General features: G+C 38.4%; 1 protein-coding gene across 3 annotated transcripts in view; it reads left to right on the forward strand.

Moving 5' to 3' along the window:
* Nucleotides 1-1,614: 1,614 nt before the first annotated feature.
* NKAIN (Sodium/potassium-transporting ATPase subunit beta-1-interacting protein) overlaps nt 1,615-21,577 on the forward strand; it is a 187,056-nt gene continuing 167,093 nt past the window's right edge. For all 3 annotated transcript variants that reach the window (XM_090386279.1, XM_090386281.1, XM_090386282.1), the window contains exon 1: nt 1,615-2,092. In XM_090386279.1, coding sequence (XP_090242405.1) covers nt 2,039-2,092 — 54 coding nt within the window. In that variant the 5' untranslated portion in view covers nt 1,615-2,038. The remainder of the gene's footprint in view (nt 2,093-21,577) is intronic.

Below are 21,577 nucleotides of genomic sequence, written 5' to 3' on the forward strand. Positions count from 1 at the left end.
ACATTCTTTATTTCTGTGTCATAGTATCCAGTGAGATTGCGTACAGAAGATTGCTCCTTAATAAATTCATTCTGTAAATTCAGTTTAATTGCATTACTTCTTTAGCCAGTGACTTCATTGTTTACTTTGGAACAGAAATCAAGTTAATAGGTCTATAATTATTTACATCATTCCCTTTGATCTTTTTTTTTTTTTTTATTTTTGAAGTGGGTGACATTCGCAAAGCTGTACCCATTAGAAACCGCTTCTCTATCCAAGGATGCACTCATACTCATACTTATACTAAAGGTTTGCTTACCTCATATGCTGCCTCCGTTATTATAATTGGATCGATTCCATCCGCCCCAGGTGTTTTTTTTTTTATCTTTAGCTTCAAAAGTTTCTCTTCCACTTTCTTCTTGGTTATCTCAAAATCGTTTAAGTCCCTTACTGTTTACTTCTATTGCATCTACATCCATAAAAATTTATAATGTGTGTGAATGTAGATGCAAAATACCTATTCAGTTTGTTAACAACCTCAGTAGGATTATCAACAGTTAACCCATTCATATCTACTGGACCAATGTGATTTATCCTCTTCCTTCTAGTGTTTACCTAAGTAAGGAAGTCTTTGCTGCTTTTCTTTGCATTCTTTTCCAGACACTTCTCGTAATCTGCCTTAGCTTGCCTAATTTCCTTTTTTACTTGACTGAAGACTATTTTATATCTACTGTAGGCTTCTGTTCGACCTGAGAATTTATAATGATCTCATACATTTCTGTTCTCCGCATTAGCCACATCAGTTCACCTGACATCTATTTAGGACTACGCCTTCAACAAGGAATTATTTCCTTGAATGCTTCCTATTTAGAATTTTCTGTTGGTAATATCATCAGTTGGTTCCCCTGTATAGAATTTAAAAATTACTTGAGCCCACTGTATGTACCATCTTTACAAAAGCAAAAACCTTTTCCTTTGCCCATTTGAACGCAGTGCTAAATTTCAGATAAGGCACATAAGAACTTGGAACTTTGCTGTTTCCTCTTGTCGGGATAAGAATGTATAATTGCTTTTTTGGAGCCTCTTCATATGCGTTGGCTTTGGTGTTGATCATATCTAAATGTGCCCTGTTTCGACGGCATGAATAATTGAATATGCTTAAACTTTTTTTTTTTTTTATTACCATAGACTAACAAATGGAATTGTTTGAAGTTAATTTTATAATGTAGACTTGATCTGAATGTCGTTTCTTTGTGTGTTCGGTGAAAATATCAGAATACTTAGTCTAAATATTTGATGAGTATGGGCTTGGCAAACCCAGGGTCCTGAGCTGGATATCATCATTCTTCTCTTTAATGGTGATTCCTCTCTCTCTCTCTCGGGGTAATTCGGGAATTTTTTTTGGCTGGTGCAACATAAGCCTTAGGCTTCCTTGCACTATATGGCTAATAATAATAATAATAATAATAATAATAATAATAATAATAATAAGTTATACTTTTTTTGTAATTAGTTTCAATTATTTGCTTCTTTTCCAGTGAATTACAATGGCGCTTTTGGGCTATCAGCTGATTATTTAGCATGTGAAACGCTAGTGCGGTTTAGATAACGAAGAGATGCAGCAACGTTGATAACCAAACTTTTCTTGTGTTCGTTGAGTGATTTTTATGTTGCTATTTTTACTTGAGTAGGTAATTTGAATTTCTGAATTGGGGAAGTGAAGCCCGTTTAGAATTTTAAATGCTGTTTAATATGATTTCATGCAACCTGAATTGCGTCGTGTGTTGTTGCTCAAGACGTCTGTTGATGGAGTTGAAAAGCCGGACATAGCATTGTTCACCAATTTGCACTTCTTAAGTAAATTTAGTTAATCACTTAATTTTAAATGGTGGACTTGTGTTATGCACCCACTAAATATTAATATGTGTTATTTTAGAGGACATCTGTGGTTAATTGTGCCAGTAAAAGAAAATTGAAAAAACTACTCGGTTTTGGATTGAAACTAATTTGAATCAAGCATCCTAATTTGGTGAGGTAGTACAAGTGTTAAATCCAAAAGATGTCTTGCTGTTCTGGAAAATGTCTTCTTCTTACAACATGTATTTTGCAGTTGGTTAGTAGTGTTCTAATTGTATATTAATATGCATTGTTCAGTTCAGCGCACGGCGATCGCTCAGTGAAAACAATTTTATTTGCTTTCACAGAAGTATGCAACATTAATTGGGAGGATGCAAATATTCATTTGATGGCGGGGATGCTTTTAAGCATATTAAGCAATAGTATAATAATTCGCATAAAATTAAAAGAAAAATTCAAATGAACAAATCGCAAGCTAGTTGATGAAGGAAACTGAATAGAGCTGGGTGCAATCCAAAATAAAATCAAAATTGTAATTTTTTTGTGTTAATTTGCCTCACATCTGATAGTTTTTTTTTTTTTTTTTTTTTTTTTTTAATAACTTCAGAGAGTGCGTAGATTTTTTATTAGGTGTGGGAAATGATGCAAGCTTAACTTAGCATCAGCCAAAAAAAAAAAAAAAAAAAACTTCCTTGTTTCATCTAACCATCCTCTAATAATTTGTCTAAATTTCCCTTAAATTACGTTATTAGCTGATAGCATAAATTATTGTGCAATTGTATGAATTTATCTAATTTCTCTTCTGTCATTAAGTCATCAATTTTTATGTATTCTTCTGTCAAAGGAAGTGTCGAAATCATAGTCATTGTCAGCAACAATTTTGACTGTTTCCTCTGGAACATTTGAAATTACCCTTTTCATAAAACTTGTGTCCAGGGCTTACCCCTGTTTTATGTTACCTTTTTACACTCTCTTATTGCCTTGGTGATTTTCTTTCTTCCTGGAAAGTTACTCATATTCAGCCATTTGCTAAAAAGGGGTGATAAATCCCTCCCCTTCAATTATTGTCCCATTGCACTTAACTCAACCAAATCCAAAGTAATGGAGAAATCCAACTTTTAACTCTTATACTATCTCAACTTTCCATCTGATCAGTGATCACCAGTATGGATTCCATCATTGTTAATTGGTGATGTCTTGTCTTATGTTGCTTATCTTTGAATGTATTTTTTGGAAATTTTGGTGAAACTTAAAAGACAGCTCTGCTTGAATTTCTAAGGTACATTTGTCATAAAGTTCTTCAAAAAAAAAAGCTTCCATCTTGTAGGTTACCTTCTCTTTTTTGCAATTGAGTAGTGAGTTTTCTTTCTGACTCCTCATTGCTGGCAATGATAGGTAGTTCTCAGCTAATGCTGGTGTACCTCATGATCCAGTTTTATTTCCTACTTCTTCTAGTATATTAATGACTTTTTTCCACTGACTAGAATTGCCGTGCATAGTTGCCGATGATAGCATATTCCATTCTATATATTGCTTTCTCTACATTAAAAAAAAACATCCTAGGTATCCTTTTTCACTCTTAAATCTGTCCTACTATGAAATACTGTGCGTACATCTGGAATGGTGTTCCCAAAGCTTATCTTAAGAGACTGTGCTCTGTATAGAGAGTCTGCTGTTCACTTGTTCATCTTTGGTAACACTCAGATTTCTAGACAAGATCACATATGTTCATATTATGTTATATTATTAGTATTGATAATATGATACAAAGAAACAAGGCTTATACAGCACCAGCCAAAACAAACCCTTAATTTGCCTATTCTTTCCAGTCATCATCCACTGCAGAATGAAGGCCTCTCCAGCAACTTTCCAGTTCCTTCTGTTTTGTGCAATGCTCATCCATTTACTGCACACAAACTCTTGAATTTCATCTGTCCATCTCAGTTGTTGTCTTCCAGATTTTCTTTTAGCTCCTCTTGGGTTCCATTCTGTTATTTTCTTAGTCCATCTGTCATCATGTCTTCGAGCTGTGTCCTGCCCAAGTCCATTTCAGTTCTTGAGTTTGCTGCCTAATCCATGGTTCTCTTCTTATCCAACAGTCTGATTCCTAATATAATTCCTTCCATTCTTCGCTGTGCAGTTTTTAACTTCTCTTCCATTCTTTTGGTGAGTGTCCAAGTTACCCTTCCATAAGTCATGGTGGGGAGTATATATTGGTTCATTATTTTACGTTTCACACAAATTGGGGTATTGCTCCTCAGTATGTGACTATATTTCCAGAATGCTATCCATCCGATTTTATTCTTCTCTTGACTTCAGCCGTTTATTGTTATTACAGCTAATGACTTGTCCAAGATAAGTATGTATGTGAATCCACCTTTTTAATTTCTGCTCCTTCACTGATTATATCCTTTCCTGTGGCATACTTATTCATCATTACTTTTGTTTTAACCGTATTCATCTTTAATCCGAAATTCTTAATAACTCTGCATAACCGATTAAGATTTTCCTCTAATTCTTCAGGATCATGGCTTATGATCACAATGTCATCTGCAAATCATAAATGGTTTAAGTACTCTCCATTCACATTGACTCCTGTCTTTGTTTAGTCTAATAAAATAGTGTTCTTATATATTTTCTTCAAAATCATAATGTGAGGCATAGACATGTGAGATGTCTATGCCTTGTCTTTCCAGTGTCCAAAACATTGCCTTATGCTCTGTGGAGTCAAATGCCTTTTCATAATCCACAAATGATAGACATAATGGTGTTTTATATTCATTCGCTTTCTCCATTAGCTGTGATATTACATGAAAGTGATCCATAGTTGAGAATCCTGTCCTAAAGCCAGCTTGCTCTTTTGGTTGATTTTCATCAAGTATTTTTTCTAATCTGTTAGTAATGACTCCTGTGAACAACTTGTAGATATGGGACAACAAGCTGTTTGTTTGTTTATTTGTTTTTTTAGGAGCATTAGCAACTAAGGCCATATTGCTCTGGGGATATGCGGTGATCATTCCCTGACCTTTCCGCATCCTCCGTATTTGGTGGTCATGGACTCTAACCCCCAGTCTAATCAAGAGGCCGTGTGCTATGCACTGCTGCTCCTGCCCACCTGGCTGTGGAGGTGCCGACAACAAGCTAATTGGTCTATAATGTGCCCTGATTTATCCCATTTCTTATGCAGCAAAATCATGATTGCATTATTCCACATCTTAGGCATGACACCTTTCCTAATGTATTTTGTGAATATTCTTTTCAGTTTCTGTGCCATGTCTCTTCCTCCCAATTTTAACAACTCTACAGTAACCTCATCTTCATCTGGGCCTTTTTGATTCTTCATTTTCTTCAATCCACGTTCTACCTCATCAGAAAAGATATTGGGTATGTCGCACGTGTTGCTAATTTGCATAACCATCTTCCCCACTGCTGGCGTCATTCCCTTGCTCCTTATATAATACTTTATAATAGTCTTCTGCTATTTGAATTATTCCTTTGAATTACACCACTAGTCTTCAGATTCGGTTACTTTTGTGTTTCTGTATTACTGCTCACGATTGCTGATTTAAGTCCTTTGCACATCTTTAATGCTTGTTCTACTTCTCTTGTGTTAAATCTTCTTAAGCCCTCTCTGAGTCTCTTTTCTAATGGCTTTGCATAACTCAGAATATGTACTCAATTTTGTCCTTGTCGGTGTTTATCTTGCTCTTCATTTGTTGTCTTTGGTTCATCATAACAAGTGTTTCTTGACTAATTATTTCTTTGGATTTCTTTTTACCTATAGGTTTCTTGCACTTTATCACTTTCAGAAAATTGTATTCCTCCTCAATATCTTTGTTCTGAAAGGTCTGCAGAAGCTCAAATTTGTTCCTAAGTTGCAGTATATACTGCTTTTTTTTTTTTCTCTTCTGTTATCTAAAAGACCTTTGTATTATTTACTCAAGTAAATATTTTTTCTTTCCTTTCTTTTCTTACATCTATATCAAGTATGCATCTTACCATTCTGTGATCACATCCAACATTTATTTTTCGTGACTGTAGCGTCGTTCATAATACTATCTTCTGATAGTGAAGATGAAGTTAATTTCATTAGTTGTTAATCCATTTGGGCTCTTCCATATCAATTTTCTGTTCACCCATTTCTTGAAAAAAGTGTTCATTATTGACATTACTCGAGATTCTGCAAATTCCACAAGTGTTTAACCAATTCCAAAATTTCCTATAGTTTGCATTTCTGTGCTGTTTTGTATCTTTCCAACCTTAGCATTGAAATTCCCCATATTGATGGTGTAGTGAGTTTTCTGTTCATCTAGAAGTCTCAATTTCAGTGTACATTTCTTCAATCTTTTCATCATTGTGGTTCAATGTTGGTGCATATATCATTATAACCTTTAGTTTGTATCTCTTAGAAATCTTGATTAGTAGTCTTGACACCCTTGGTGATGAATTTTTGAATTCCAAACTGTTGTTTTTAACATCTTTATGGACCAGAAAGCCAACTCCATGTTCACGCTTTTCGCTGTTCTCATTGCTATACAACAGATTTCCACTTGATAAACGTGCGAGTCATTTCTTCTTCCTTCAGCCAAGCCGATAATATTCCAATTCACATTTTCTAATTCCTTTTCCAGCTCCAATATCCTGTCTTCACTGATGAGTGATCTTACATTGTAACAGACCAAGTTCAGTTTCCGTGCATGGCAGCCTGGTCGTACCCAGAGATTATTTGCATCCTCTGCTTCCACTCCGATCCTCTCTCTCTGCCGCTGAAGGGAGAGTGAAAGCTGCTGGGAACTGAGGGCCATTTGTTTCGTTGTGTTGTCATATTTAATAAATTGCTGAACTGTTTGGTCTTTTCCTCTTCACATTGACCAGGTGTCTTGAAGAGAACCACTCTACACATTCATTGCCATCAAAGTGACGTAACAGGGCTTACCTACGTGGTGTGCACAAGTAGATTTTAGGGAGGCAGGCCAACCGGACCTCTCCTAAATCTTCTAAAAGAGAAAGATATTGAATCAATCAGTGTTTTAGACTGAGTGTCTGATAATGCACAGAATGTCTGTTCCCCTCTAAGCCCCTTCTTTCCAGTAATTTGCCCAAACCTTAAATTTATTCAAACTGCCCATCTCCACAACACTAAGTGGAAATTTATTCCAAAAATTGATTACTCTTTGCCTTAATGCAAATTTCTGCACATCTATTCTGCAGCCATCCTTTTCTAATATAAATTTATGCATCTTGGAAAGAGTAAAAGTGCCATCAACGTTCAGTTGATTTAGCTCTTTTGAAGCTTTGTACATTCAATTAGGTCACCTACACATCTCTACTTTACAGAGACTACATTTTACAGAACCCCAGTCTTTCTTGGTAAGAATATCCCTTTGTGTCCCACAACTAATTTTGCTGCTTTATCTCTACACCCTTTGAAACAGACAGCTTCTTAAAATGAAACTTACAAACCTGTACACAGTATTCCAGATGTAGCCTAAACATTGCCACATACAATGGGATAATCACTGTGTCTGCTGACAAAGTTTCCATGTATATCATTGGCAGAACCCATCAGCTTGCCTAACAGCTTGTTTGCACTCCGGAGAAAATTGAGATTTTACAATTACCCCTAGATCTTTTCATGATCTTTTTCATGGAATAGGACCAGGGTATGTCTGCCAGGGGCAAAAGTTGATGATGTAGAGCAGTTATCATCTTTTAAGGGCACAAAGGGTGATATTGTACACTATGGCACTAATGACATTAATAATAGGAGATCTGCAGACTTAATTAACAAGTACAGGTCAATGTTGAAAAAAAAAAAAAAAAAAAAAAGTCGTGAGTTAGGGTTAAATTTGAAAGTGTGCAATTCTGCCCAGACATGATAGGAGGGAGTATATGATGAGAGCCTTGTCAATCAATTCGGCCCTGGAGAGATTGTGCAAGGCTCATGAGGTAGAATTTTTCTCAGTGGGGTCTGTGCTTGTGTTAACAGGAGAGATTGTTTCTACAGGAATGAGATGCACTTAAATAGAAAGGGTGCAAGAATATTTGCTGATGCTATTGAGGCAGTGTTAGGTGAGTTGGAAAACTTCTCGCTTGAGAGGATGCACAGACTAATAGATAAACGGTAGCCACAGGCAGAGGTGAAAGTGATTCTTGCGCTGCTCCTATTAGAATTAGCAGCAGCCTGGAAAGCAAGGTACTGGGAATTTCAGTGGCTGCTGGGAGTCATCATGGAACAAATAAATACATGGGTTGTATTAGTAGTATTAGTATTAGTAATGGCTGCATGGTGCAAGAAAGCCTATGGCTTATGCTGCACCAGCCAAAAAAAAAAAAAAAAAAACCCGAATAAAACAGTGATTAAAAAAAAAATAAATAATAATAAAAGAAAAGGAAATTAAACTTATCATCCTATGCGTTTCCCTCACCCAAAGGTACTATCCAGATGACCTTTGAATTTCCCCAAACTGTCAGCCTCTACCACCCATGTAGGCAACTTATTCCAATAATTTATAACTCGCTGGCTAAAATAAAACTTCCTGCAATCCAATCTAAACATTTCCCCTGTAACTTAAATTTATGTCCCCTACTTCTAGTATCATTTATAATCTTGAAAATTTCGTCCTCATTCATTTTACTGATGCCTCTCAGAGCCTTAAACACCTCAATCAAATCTCCTCTAAGGTGTCTTGTTTCCAAACTCTGAAACCCACATATTCGAAGTCTTTCTACATAAGGATGCCCTTTTGCCGATCTCACCAGGCGAGTTACCTGTCTTTGCACCCTTTCAAGAAGCTCAATGTCTTTCTTTAGGTGCGGTCTCTATACTTGAACACAGTATTCCAAGTGTGGTCTAACAAAAGCCTTATATAATGGGATTATCACGTCCCTATCTCTACTTGCAAAAGTTCAATAGGACACCATGGACCTTCCTTGCAACCTGTTTACAATGCTCAGAGAATTTCATGTCTGACCATATCGTAACACCCAAGTCCCTTTCCTCCAGTACTGGGTTTAGTTGAACTCCAAGTGAATAAGTTATTTTGGGATTACTGTTTCCCAGGTGTAATACCTTACACTTTGTTGGATTAAAGCATAGCTGCCATTTTTCTGACCATTCCTGAAGTCTATCTAGGTCTCTCTGAAGAAGCTCAGCTTGACAGTGATCATTAACTACTCTACCAATTTTACTCTACCAATTTTACCATTAACTACTCTGCCTCCATGATTTTCCCTACCACTGAAGTCAGACTGACAGGTTGATAATTTCCCACTTCATTCTTAGAGCCACCCTTATGTATGGGAGATATATTGGCACTTTTCCAATCCAACGGAATCTCCCCAGAGTCTAGTGATGCTTGCATAATTAGCCTCAATAGTTCAATGCACTCACTTGCCGCCTCCCTTAAGATTATAGGGTATATTCCATCAACTCCAGGAGCCTTACTGGCCTGTAGGCTCGAAAGTTTTTTTTCATTAAATAATCTTGCGAAATTTCAATATCATTAATTACATATTTTTCAACTTCGCTTCCACAATTTTCCATTACCACAAAAGGTTTTTCATTTGTAAATATCAATGCAAAATAACTGTTGAGTTCATCTGCAACAGCAGCTGGTGTATTTAATACTATCCTCTTTCCCTTACGTAAAGGTCCGATCTGGTTTGTCCTGCTCTTTTTGGTATTTATATATGTGAAGAATTCCTTATCCCCCCTCTTTGCTCTGTTTGCTAGTGATTTCTCATAAACTGCCTTTGCCTGTCGAACCTTTTCTGTGGCTCTATTACAGATCATCTTGTAGCTGTTATAGGCTTCAGTACTTTTTATTGCTCTGTAACCTTTCCATGCCATCTTTTTCTGCTGAAGTAATGTGGCAACTTCACTATTCATCTAACTTGGAACCCTCCTCGTGGAGTATTTCTTTAATGGTAAATACGCATTCAAGGCATCTGTGATTAATGTTTTAAAAGCATACCACAGTTCAATTGTATTCATTCTCTGTGCGATATCTACCCAGTTAATAGAGGCCATGTAGTACCTTAAGGCCTCGTAATTTCCTTTTCTGAAATTAAAACCCATTCCTTTGCCTTTTACTGCTACCTCTTTCATCATCATCCACCGTAGAACTCTGTGATCACTTCCTGCTATTGGTTCCTCTACTGTCAGCCCTGTTATGTCATCTGATTCATGGGTGGTGATGAGGTCTAGGATATTTTCTGTCATCTAGTTGATTTAAAAATTTTGTTCCCATGTCGAGTTTCCTTCCTATTTACTCCAATCAGTTAGAGACAAATTGAAATCGCCCATAATAAGACATTGACACTTACTTGCTCATTCCATTTGCATGTAGAGGCTTTCATCATAATCTTCACAATCACCTGGTCTGTAGATTACTCCTTGCATGATACTTTTGTTTCCAACTATCTCACACCATACAGATTCTATACTAGCATGTGAAACGTCTGAATCCAGGAAAGCTATCATTGCACTCAGGCTGCTTCTGATAAGAAGCATTACCCCACCACCCCGTCTATCTACCCTATCCTTCCTAAGTACATTATACAAGCCATACTGAAACTCATCATCCCCAATTTCCGGGTGGCACCATGTCTCCATAAGCCCTATTATGTCTGCGTTACTTGTTTTAACCAGCAGTTCGAATTCGCTCATTTTATTGACGACACTTCTAACATTACTATATAAACAATTAAGACTTGCTGTTCTTATGTTTAACAACCCTAACACAACCCTTGAAGTTTTTTAGGCTTGCTTCCCTGGCATTAGCTACCCGCTCACTTGAAACGTTTCTGCCCCCAGAACATCTAGATAATATGTCCAGATGGGGTAACAGATAGTAACTCTTGAGGTATGTGCAAGAGTTACTTTGACCAGTATTATCAGATAAACGCGTGTCAGTATTACCCACATCCCTCCCTAACTAGCAGTTTCCCTGAACCGGTATCCTCAGTAATACTGGCAAAAACTTTTGCACCACCTTTAAATGTATCCCATCTGTACAAAACAAATTCCTTCTGCCTACAAGTGTGGGCCATGCTGATAGAAATTTCCCTCCTAAAGCCTTGCAGAGTCCTTCAAGTCTTGAGTTAATCCACAAGGCTTTTAACATATAATCCCTCCTATCGTGTCTGGGAAGAATTGCAGACACATAGACATTGTGGCCTAGCTCGCGGCATTTCCTCAGCATGGTCCTGTATTTTTCCAACAAATCGTCAGATTGTGTATGTTTAATGTCATTAGTCCCCACATGAATAATAATATTCTCTTTAACCCCCTTAAAATCTGACAATCTCTTGGTGACATCATTAATAGTTGCTCCCGGCAGACATACCCTTAAACACTTCATGATATCCTGTGACATGTTTAAGGCAGATCTCGTAATTACCATTATAAACTGCTAGCTTGGGAGGAGACAAAGACCAATAGATTGACAGTAGCCACTGGCAGAGGTGAAAGAGATTCTTGCACTGCTTCTATTAGAATGAGCAGAAGCCTGGAAAACAAGATGCATGGTATTTCAGAGACTGCTGGGAGCCATTGCGGTACAAGTAAACATATGGGTTGTGTTAGGGTAGCTAAGAATAGAAACAGGTGCAGGTATACTTGCGTGTACACCAATGCTAGGAGTTTAGTAAATAAATTTGATGAATTTGAGGTATTGCTCAAAACATCAAAGGCAGATATTGTTGGGATATCAGAGACGTGGTGTCACACAGATATAAGGGATGCAGAACTGCAATTTGGGGAGTACAACGTCTACAGAAAGGATAGACAGGATAGGAAGGGGGGAGGGGTTATGCTATTAGTTAAGAAACACATAAAAACCAAGGAAGTGAAGCCAGTAGACATCGCCGTACAGTGCAGTGTTGAGTCAGTTTGGTGTGACATAAACATTGGGAGATCAAAATTGAGAGTAGGAGTGTGCTATAGGCCTAATGACTCTGATGAGTATAATAAGGAACTGTACAGGGAAATAGTGGGCCAGTAAATCAGAGAGTCTTATAATGGGAGATTTTAATTTCCCAGATATTGACTGGAATTTGGGGGCTGGTTACTCACACACTAGCAGGGCTTTTGTGGATTTATTGGATGATTGTTTTCTACATCAGCAAGTTCGGGAGGCAACTAGAGGGAATAATACTCTTGATTTGATTATCAGCAGTGATTCTTCATGCATTAAGAATCTGCAGATAAACGAACCACTAGGTGGCAGTGATCACAGTGTGCTGAAGTGGGATTTACTCAAAGAGGTAACTACCATTAGGGGTAAAGGGAAGGGTTATTGCTTCCGTAAAGGCGACTACGATGGACTGAGACAGTATTTAAATTCTATACAGTGGGACCAACTGATGATGTTACCAACAGCAAATTCAAAATGGGAAGCATTCAAAGAACTTATCTTGGAAGCTACTAGGCTTTACATACCAACTAAGAAATATTGTTCAAGGTTTAGGCCAAAATGGATGTCAGATGAACTAATGAGGCATATGGCAGAGAAGAAAAATGCATGGGATACATACAAATTAACACGTGACACAGAAGCCTATGATAGATACAAGTTGATCTGTAACCAAGTTACAAAGGAGGTTAGGCAGGCGAAGGCAGATTACGAGAAATCCTTGGCGAGGGATGCAAAGAAAAACAGCAAAGAGTTCTTTACTTATGTTAACTCTAGAAGGAAGGGGATGAATCAGATTGGTCCACTTGATATTGATGGGTCAACTGTTGATGATCCTGCTCAGGTAGCTAACAAACTAAATGAATATTTTGCATCGACATTCACACATGAGGAGTTATTCAGCAAGGGGAATGCCAGAGGTGTATTCAACTCTAGCAGTAAGCTACAGAATCTTGAAATAACTGGGAGTAAAGTGGAGGAGAAACTGTTGAAGATAAACACAAGAAAGGCACCCTGGGTGGATGGGATCTATCCAGTTATATTAAAGGAGGCAGCAAAAGAAGTAAGCAAACCCTTAGCCATAATTATGAGAGCTTCCTTGGACTCAGGGGAAGTACCCATAGACTGGAAATGTGCAAATGTGACCCCAATTCACAAAGGAGGATCAAAGGCTGACACAAGTAATTATAGACCTGTGAGCTTAACTTCTGTTCCAGGAAAATTAATGGAGGCACTGGTTAAAGAAGCACTGCAGGATCATTTAGACAAGACTTCAGTTATAGCTCAGACGCAGCATGGTTTTGTTAAGGGGAAGTCTTGCCTGACCAACTTGATTGGATATTATGATGCAGTCACAAAAGAACTGGATGCAGGGAATAACTTTGATATTATATACTTGGATCTTAGAAAGGCTTTTGATACTGTTGCACATGGAAGACTGCTACACAAATTGGAGCAGTGTGACATTGGAGGCAAATTGCTGCTATAGATAAAGGCGTGGTTGAGGGGGAGAAGACAGAGAGTGATAATCAATGGACACTGCTCATCGTGGACTAATGTTATTAGTGGAGTCCCTCAGGGCTTAGTGTTGGGTCCATTATTGTTTTCTGTATTTATAAATGATATTGATGATGGTATATCAAGCTTAATGTCCAAGTTTGCAGATGATACAAAGGTTGGCAGGGTTGTCAAGGACACTACTGACACTATGCTGCTGCAACAGGATCTGGAAAGGTTGAGCAGATGGGCTTCGAGGTGGCAAATGAAGTTTAACATTGACAAATGTAAAGTACTACACATGGGAAACAGCAACCCCAGAGCAACGTATCAACTCTGTGGTACTACACTGACAGTGGTAGAGAATGAAAGGGACTTGGGGGTGGTTGTGCAGGCAGATATGAAGTTCTCTGAGCAGTGCAGACGGGCTGCAAGAGTATCTCATGGAGTATTGTCAATGATATACAGGAATTTTTCCAGCAGGGATAAGGAGGTGATTATTCCATTGTATAAGGCAATGGTCAGGCCACACCTAGAGTACTGTATACAGGTCTGGAGGCCTCATTTCAAGAAGGATGTAGAGCTGCTGGAACGAGTACAGAGAAGGGCAACAAGATTAGTGAATGGAACAAAGGGGTGCTGTTACGAAGAAAGGCTTAAGTTTTGCAAATTAGTGTCTGGAGACTAGGCGCCAGCGAGGTGATCTGATAGAGGTGTATAAAGCCTTGAATGGTTTAAGCATGCTCATTGCTGATGGGATTCTTCCTCTAGCTCAGAAAAATCACCTGAGAGGGCATAAATTCAAATTGAGGAAAGACAGATGTAGGATAGACGTGAGGAAATTTGCCTTTAGCCAGCGGGTGGTTGGTTGGTGGAACAGACTTCCATCCCTTGTGGTGGAGGTTGATAGCCTAAATAAGTTTAAGGCTCAGCTGGACAGGTATTTGGAACGAACAGAGGGGTGAAGTGGAAGTGGGTTTTTTTTTTTTTTTTTTGGCTGATGCTGCATAAGCTTGCTTTCTTGCATCAAATGCCTCTGCTAATGTTAAAATTAGCTAAATAACAATGAAAATTAACTTTAAAAAATGATATCTATAATATTATAAAAATCAAACTGTTACAGGAAAACCTATAACAAAATAATCCACAATATCTAAATAAATCAAATATTTAAAAGCAATAATCAACAGTAAACCAATCCACTTAACTGAGAGCCATGACAAAGCGCGTCCGCTCACCTCAAATGCCAACACTATTCTGGGTAACTAAGAGTAAGAATAGTAAGAGTAACTAAGAGTACTTAGGGTAACTAAGAGTAACAATAGCTGTATGTATATACACCAGTTGCATATACACTAATGCTAGGAGTATACTAAATAAATTTGAAGTGCTGGTCAAGACATAAAAATCAGATATTGTTGGGATTTCAGAGATGTGGTGCCATGCGGATATAAGCAGTGCAGAATTTCAATTTGGGGAGTACGATTTGTACAGAAAGGATAGACAGGACAGGAAGGGAGGAGGGGGTTTTCCTTTTAGTTAAGAAACACAAAATCTAAGGAAGTGCATGCAGTTGACATTGGTGGACAATGCAATGTTGAGTCAGTGTGGTTTGATTAGGAAAAGGAAAATGAGAGGAGGTGTGTGTTATAGGCCTAATGAATCTGATTAGTATAATGAGCAGGCATGCAGAGATACAAAGGATACTAGGAAAGTTTTGCAATATGACGCAACAATGAATCACAGGAAGCTGCTTGTTGCTGCATGTTGAGACATGTTCATACGTGTATAGTACCGCCGCGCCAAGTCAATGGGCTCAGTTATTCATTAGTAGTGAGAGTGTAAAGTGCTTGCATGTGATGGCATCGTGGTCACGAAATGAGATAAGGACAGTTTTGCGGTATAATTTTGTGCGTCGTTTAACCATAGACCAGTGCTTAGAAGAAATGACTCTTGCACTAGATGATGATTGTCCACATCGTACAACGATATTCAGGTGGTATAGAGAATTCCAAAGGGGAAATTTCACTCTGGAGGATTCTGAGAGGCCGGGAAGGCCACGAACGTCAGTTACGGAGGAAAACGTTACTGCTGTGAGGAAAATGCTTGACGAAAACAGGCGAGTGACCTACCAACAGATAGAGGATACTTTGGGCCTAAATGCACCAGCAATTCGTTCGATTCTGCAAGATCATTTGCACGTGAAGAAACTTTGTTCTCTCTGGGTGCCGCATCAACTGACTGAAGAGCAGATGACACGACGTGTGACTTGGTGCCGGGAGATGTTAAAAAAGTTTGATAAGGGACAATCTCGGTATGTGAACAACATCGTGACAGGTGACGAGACTTGGCTGTACTATTACGATCTGCCGACCAAGGCTCAAAACAAAGTTTGGGTCTTTGATGATGACGACACACCCGTAATTGTCAGAAAATCCCGATCTGTAAAGAAGAAAATGATAGCTGTATTTTTCAAATCGAGTGGAATTGTGGAACGTGTCGTTTTGGACACGCAGAAGACAGTCACGGCTAAGTGGTATACTGAACAATGCCTGCCTAAAGTCATTGGATCTATGCAGAACCTGCGGCCAAAGTCAAGAATGGACACCTGGTACCTCCATCACGATAATGCTGCAGCTCACTGCGCCAAAGCCTGCACCGAATATTTGACCACGACAGGACTGAAACTTCTCGAGCACCCTCCCTACAGTCCAGACCTTGCTCCCTGCAACTTTGCACTGTTCCCGCATGTGAAAATGAAGCTAAAAGGGAGGCGGTTTTCCAGTGATGAGGACCTTCTACGGGCTTGGGACAACGAGTGTGCTTTACTCCCTAGTGAAACTTGGCAGAACTGGTTTAAAGATTGGTTTCGGAGGATGGAGAGGTGTATTGAATGTAGAGGAAATTACTTTGAAAAAATTAAATAAACAAAGCTGTATTGCAAAACTTTCCTAGTACCCTTTGTATAGTGGGCCAGTAAATCAGATTGTGTTATAATGGGGGATTTAACTTTCCAGATATTGACTGGAACTTGTGGGTTGGTCACTCTTACTCTAGCAAGACTTTTGTGGATTTGTTGGAAGACTTTTCTACAGAAATATGTTCGAGAGGCAACCAGAGGGAGTAATACTCTTGATCTGATTATCAGCAGTGATTTTTCATGCATTAAGAATCTGCAGATAAAAGAACCACTAGGTGGCAGTGATCACAGTGTACTGCTGTAGGATTTACTTAAAGATGTAACTGCCATCAGGGGTAAGGGGAAGGGTTTTTGCTTTCGTAAAGGTGACTACAGTGGTCTCGGAGAGTTTTTAAATTCTATACAGTGGGATCCGCTGATGTAAGCAGTGAAGCTTATATCAGTTGAAAACAGCAAAGAGATCTTTTCTTATGTAAACTCCAGAAGTTACACAATGTAAGGTTAAGTAAAGTTTGTTGAAGTTACTATTTTTCAGTTGTATGAATAAAGAATGAATCTAGTTGTTTTTTTTTTTTTTTTTTGTCGTATTTTTTCAGATAAAATTGTGTCGTAGCATTTAGTTATGTCTTTAACTTTGTGCTTAACATTTGTTGTACGATCATGAAGAAGAGCGTACTCACAAAAAAATATTCAAGTATGTGGTCAATTTTCTCAAGGGAAAAAGCTTTAATTCTTTAATTTTGAAATCCTCGCATAACTGCAGGGACTCGGATAATGAATACTCGGATACCAGAGACCCCCTGTATATTAAAGGAGGCAGCAAAGGAAGCAAGCAAACAGTTAGCCTTAATTGTGAAATTTCCTTGGACTCGGGGGAGGTCCCCATGGACTGGAGTGTGCAAATGTGTCCCCAATTCACAAAGGGGGATCAAAGGTGTGACACAGGTAATTACAGACCTGTTAGTTTAACTTCTGTTCCAGGGAAAATAATGGAGTCACTGGTTAAGGAAGCAATGGAGGAGCATCTAGACAAGACTGCAGTTATAGTTCAGACACAGCATTTGTTGGTTAAAAGGAAGTCATGTTTGAGATTGGATACTATGATGTGGTCACAAAAGAACTGGATGCAAAGAATAATTTTGATATCATATATTTGGATTTTAGGAAAGCTTTTGATACTGTGGCACATGGAAGACTACTGTACAAATTGGAGCAGTGTGGCACTAAGGGCAAGTTGCTACAATGGATAAAAGGATGGTTGAGTGAGAGAAGGTGGAGTGGATAACAATGGACACTGCCCTTCATGGACTAAGGTTATTAATGGAGTCCTCCAGGGTTCAATGTTGGGCCCATTATTGTTTTTGGTATTTATCGATGATATTGATGAGGGTGTATCAGGGTTAATGCCTAAGTTTGCAGATGATGCGAAGGTTGTCAGGGTTGTTAATGACAATAATGATAGTATGCTACTGCAACAGCATCTGAAAAAGTTGAGCAGATGGGCTGAGAGGTGGTAACTGTAGTTTAACATTTACAAATGTAAAGTACTGCATATGGGTAGCAGTAACCCCATAGTAACTTAACTGGGTGGTACTACACTCAGGGTAGTGGAGAATGAAAAGGACCTGGGTCGGTCTAATTGTGCAGTCAGATATGAAGTTTTCTGAGCAGTGCAAAAAGGCTGCAAGAGTAGCTCATGGTGTCTTGTCAATGATATACAGGAATTTTGCTAGCAGGAATAAGGGGGTGATTGTCCCCTTGTATAAGGCAATGGTCAGGTCACACCTTGAGTGCTGTATACAAGTCTGGAGGCCTCATTTTAGGAAAGATGTAGAGCTGCTGGAACAAGTACAGAGAAGGGTAGGGAGATTGGTGAGTAGAACACAGGGTTGGTATTACCAAGGAAGGCTTAAGTTCTGCAAATTGCAGCTTCTGGGGACTAGGCACCTGAAGATGATCTAATTGAGGTGTATAAGGTCTTGAATGGTTTAAGCAAGCTCAGTGCTGATGGGTTTCTTCCTCTTGCTCAGATTACTCACCACTGGGAGCATAAATTCAAATTGAGGAAAGACATTTGTAGAATAGATGTGAGGAAATTTGCCGTTAGCTAGCGGGTGGTTGATAGCTGGAAAAAACTTCCGTCTGTTGTAGTGGAGGTCAGCAACTTAAATAAGTTAAAGGCAAAACTAGACAAACATGTGGAGTGAATGGATGGGTGAAATGGGAGGGTTTTTTTTTTCTCTTTTTTGGCTGATTCTATATAAGCTTGCTTTCTTGCATCATATGCCTCTACTAATGCTAAAACTAAATTCTAATACCCCACTGCTCTGAGTTTGGTAGTACCCATATAATATATTATTCTGGGATTACTGCTACTCAAATGCAGTGTCTTGTTTGTCACTGTTAAAACTCATTTTCCCCTTTACAGCCTATTTGCTTAATTTATCTAGATCTTGAAGTAGTGCTCTGATTACTGTCATTAACCTCTGTGTCCACATGTCATCAGCAAACTTACCCATTAAACCTGAAATAGCTATGTCATTAATAAACATTAAAAACAATGAGCCCAAAACTGACCCCTTGGAACTTCACTTACTACATTAATTCATGATGAGCAATGGCCACTTATAACTACCCTTTGTCTCCTACCACTTAACCATCCCTGACAGGTCTATAGATACCCTCTTCACCCTTTGAACCACCCTTGTGAATAAGAGATACATTAGCACATCTCCAATATACAGGTACTTCCCATGAATCTAAGGATAATCTCATTATTATGGGCAACTTCTTTTTCAGCATCTCTTTGCATTATTGAATATGATTCCATCAACTCCAAGTGCTTTGTTCACTTTTAGCCACAGAAAATTCTCTACAACCTTACTTTCTGTTATAAAATCATTCTACTCAAAGTGAGACCTGCTAACCTCATAAAAACTTCATGTGTGACTGTAAAATATATGTAAAATATTTATTCAGTTTATCAGCTGTCTGTGAAGGATCATCTGTAGTCATATCATTCATATCTAGTGGACCAAAGTGATTTATCCCTTTCCTGCTAGTGTTAATATGAGAAACGAACCCCTTACTGCTTTTTTTTAATTTTAAACTCTTAGTGAAGGACTTTCATAATCTGCCTTATCTTCTTGAGTAATTTGGTTATACACTAGTTTGTACTTATTATATTTATTGGGAATAATCCTGACTTCTAACCTTCCTTGGCAGAAGTATATAACAAACATTGCTTCCTCTGCATCAAAAAACTAGGTTTCCTTTTTCACTCTCAAATCTGCCCTATTTTATATACATTACTTAAAAAATAATAATAAATAATTCTGCTGAAGGCGGGGAAAAAAGTTATAGCCATAAAATATAAATATGAAAGTAATAGTCTCTTCCATTTTGCAGTGCAGAAAACAGTTAAGAGTTGAAATTTTTAAGAGTTTGAAAGTTCTATAGTTCAGTAGTTTGAAATCTATGGAACTATAGAACTTCTGTGAAAAGACACTATTCTTTGCTCATAATAGTGAACTACAACCATAGTATAAACGGCATCAATTAATTGTATCTCATATTGTGACTACCTTCACAACGAGTTTCTATGTATTGCACTACCTCAAATAAGTAACGCTTCATCAGTGGAGAAGTCTATTGTTACTTATTCTCAGTAGGTACCACCACCCAGACGGCACTATTTCAAGTCTTATTGGCCGATCGTCGGTGGGTGGGCAGGTACCCTGGTGTTGCAATCATGCCAACTCAGTTATGAAGTATAACTCCACAATATGAGATGTCAAAAGGTATACACAGTAATAAATATTAAATAAAGATAAATGCACAAGGCATAATACACTATGAACTGAAATTCACTATAGAACTTCGGTGAAAAGATGCAATTCTTTGCTCATAATAGTGAACTACAATCGTAGTATAAAAGGCATCGATTTAATTGTATCTCATATTGTGACTATTCGAGGTAGTGCAATACATGGTAACTCAGATTTTTTTCACAATGGTGTTATTGTTGGAGCACATTCAGCAGGAGCTGCAATTGAGGAAACAAAGGAAATCACGTGTGTCTACAGCAACCATCTGAAAAGTATACAATGAGTTGATGATGAAAGAAGAATGTAGCTCTAAGAGGAAGAAATGTGACAGGAAGTTGATACTCCGAGAATAAGATTGCAGGAATTTAAAGCTAATTATGCATCAGAATGCACGTGAGACAATTGTAAAATGAGATTGATGCTAGAAAAAAATGGATCCCATGTATGAGTGAACTAACCATGGTTTATTCAAAGTAACTTTCTTCCATGTTCACACACTGCATGCAATGATTGTGGAATGAGTGGCCGTAATTGGTATATTGTTCAGTATTTTTATCATAGCTCTTTGAAGGACATCGACATCATGAAAATAACAGCCTTTCTGTCGTGCCTTCACCTTCAGGGGCACCTCCGTAGCCAGGTGGGCAGGAGCAGCAGTTCGTAGCACACGCTTCTTGATTAGACTGGGGTTCGAGCCCGTGACCACCAAATACGGAGGATGCGGAAAGGTCAGGGAATGACCACTGCATATCCACGGAGCAATATGGCCTTAGTTGCTAATGCTCCTAAAAACCAAATAACAACAACATTCACCTTCAGGACCAAAAATAAGTTGCACAATGCTTTCTGGTGAATATGGTGGACGCAACAGTATGCAGTCTTTTTGTGCTAGCCAAAAACCGAACAGTAAGAGCCATGTGGCTTGGTGCATTGTCATGCAAGAGGAATCAACTGCCATCTCCATACTGAGGGTGCACACGATGGATTCTCTGCAACGAACATTTCAAAATGTCCAGATAGTAGGCAGCAGTAACACTTTGGCCATTCGGCATGAACTCTTTATGCGTTATTCCTTTACTGTCGTAGAAAGTTATGAGTGTGGTTTAGATTTTTGACCTTTATCGACGAACTTTTTTTGTCTTTGGGAGAGTTTGCTGACTTCCACTCTGCATTTTGTTGCTTCGTTGCAGGGTTGTACTGAAAACACCATGTCTTGTCACTTGTAACAATCGAATTCAGGAAGCTTCATTTGCTTTCAACAGCCTCAGTGAGCTCTCTGCAGCGTTCAACTCACACCAGTCATTGACATGTTAAAGAATGTGGAACAAACTGTGCACAGACCTTCGTTTTCTTCAAATCCTGGTTTATTATTTATTGAATGGTTTCCTTATTAATACACACATATTCTGAAATCATTTGGAGTGTTGCACATTGGTAATGATTTCTCACACCTTTTCAATCAACTCTGGTGTTCAAACAAATTTTGCTGGGCTAAGATGTTCCTTGTCTTCCAATTATTCTCTTCCATGGGCAAAACATTTATGCCACTCCACCACATTCACGAGACAGACAATTCTCTT

Source organism: Mastigoproctus giganteus, chromosome 12 (assembly GCF_048544385.1).
Source record: "Mastigoproctus giganteus isolate SK-2022 chromosome 12, ASM4854438v1, whole genome shotgun sequence".
NCBI classification, from domain to species: domain Eukaryota; kingdom Metazoa; phylum Arthropoda; class Arachnida; order Uropygi; family Thelyphonidae; genus Mastigoproctus; species Mastigoproctus giganteus.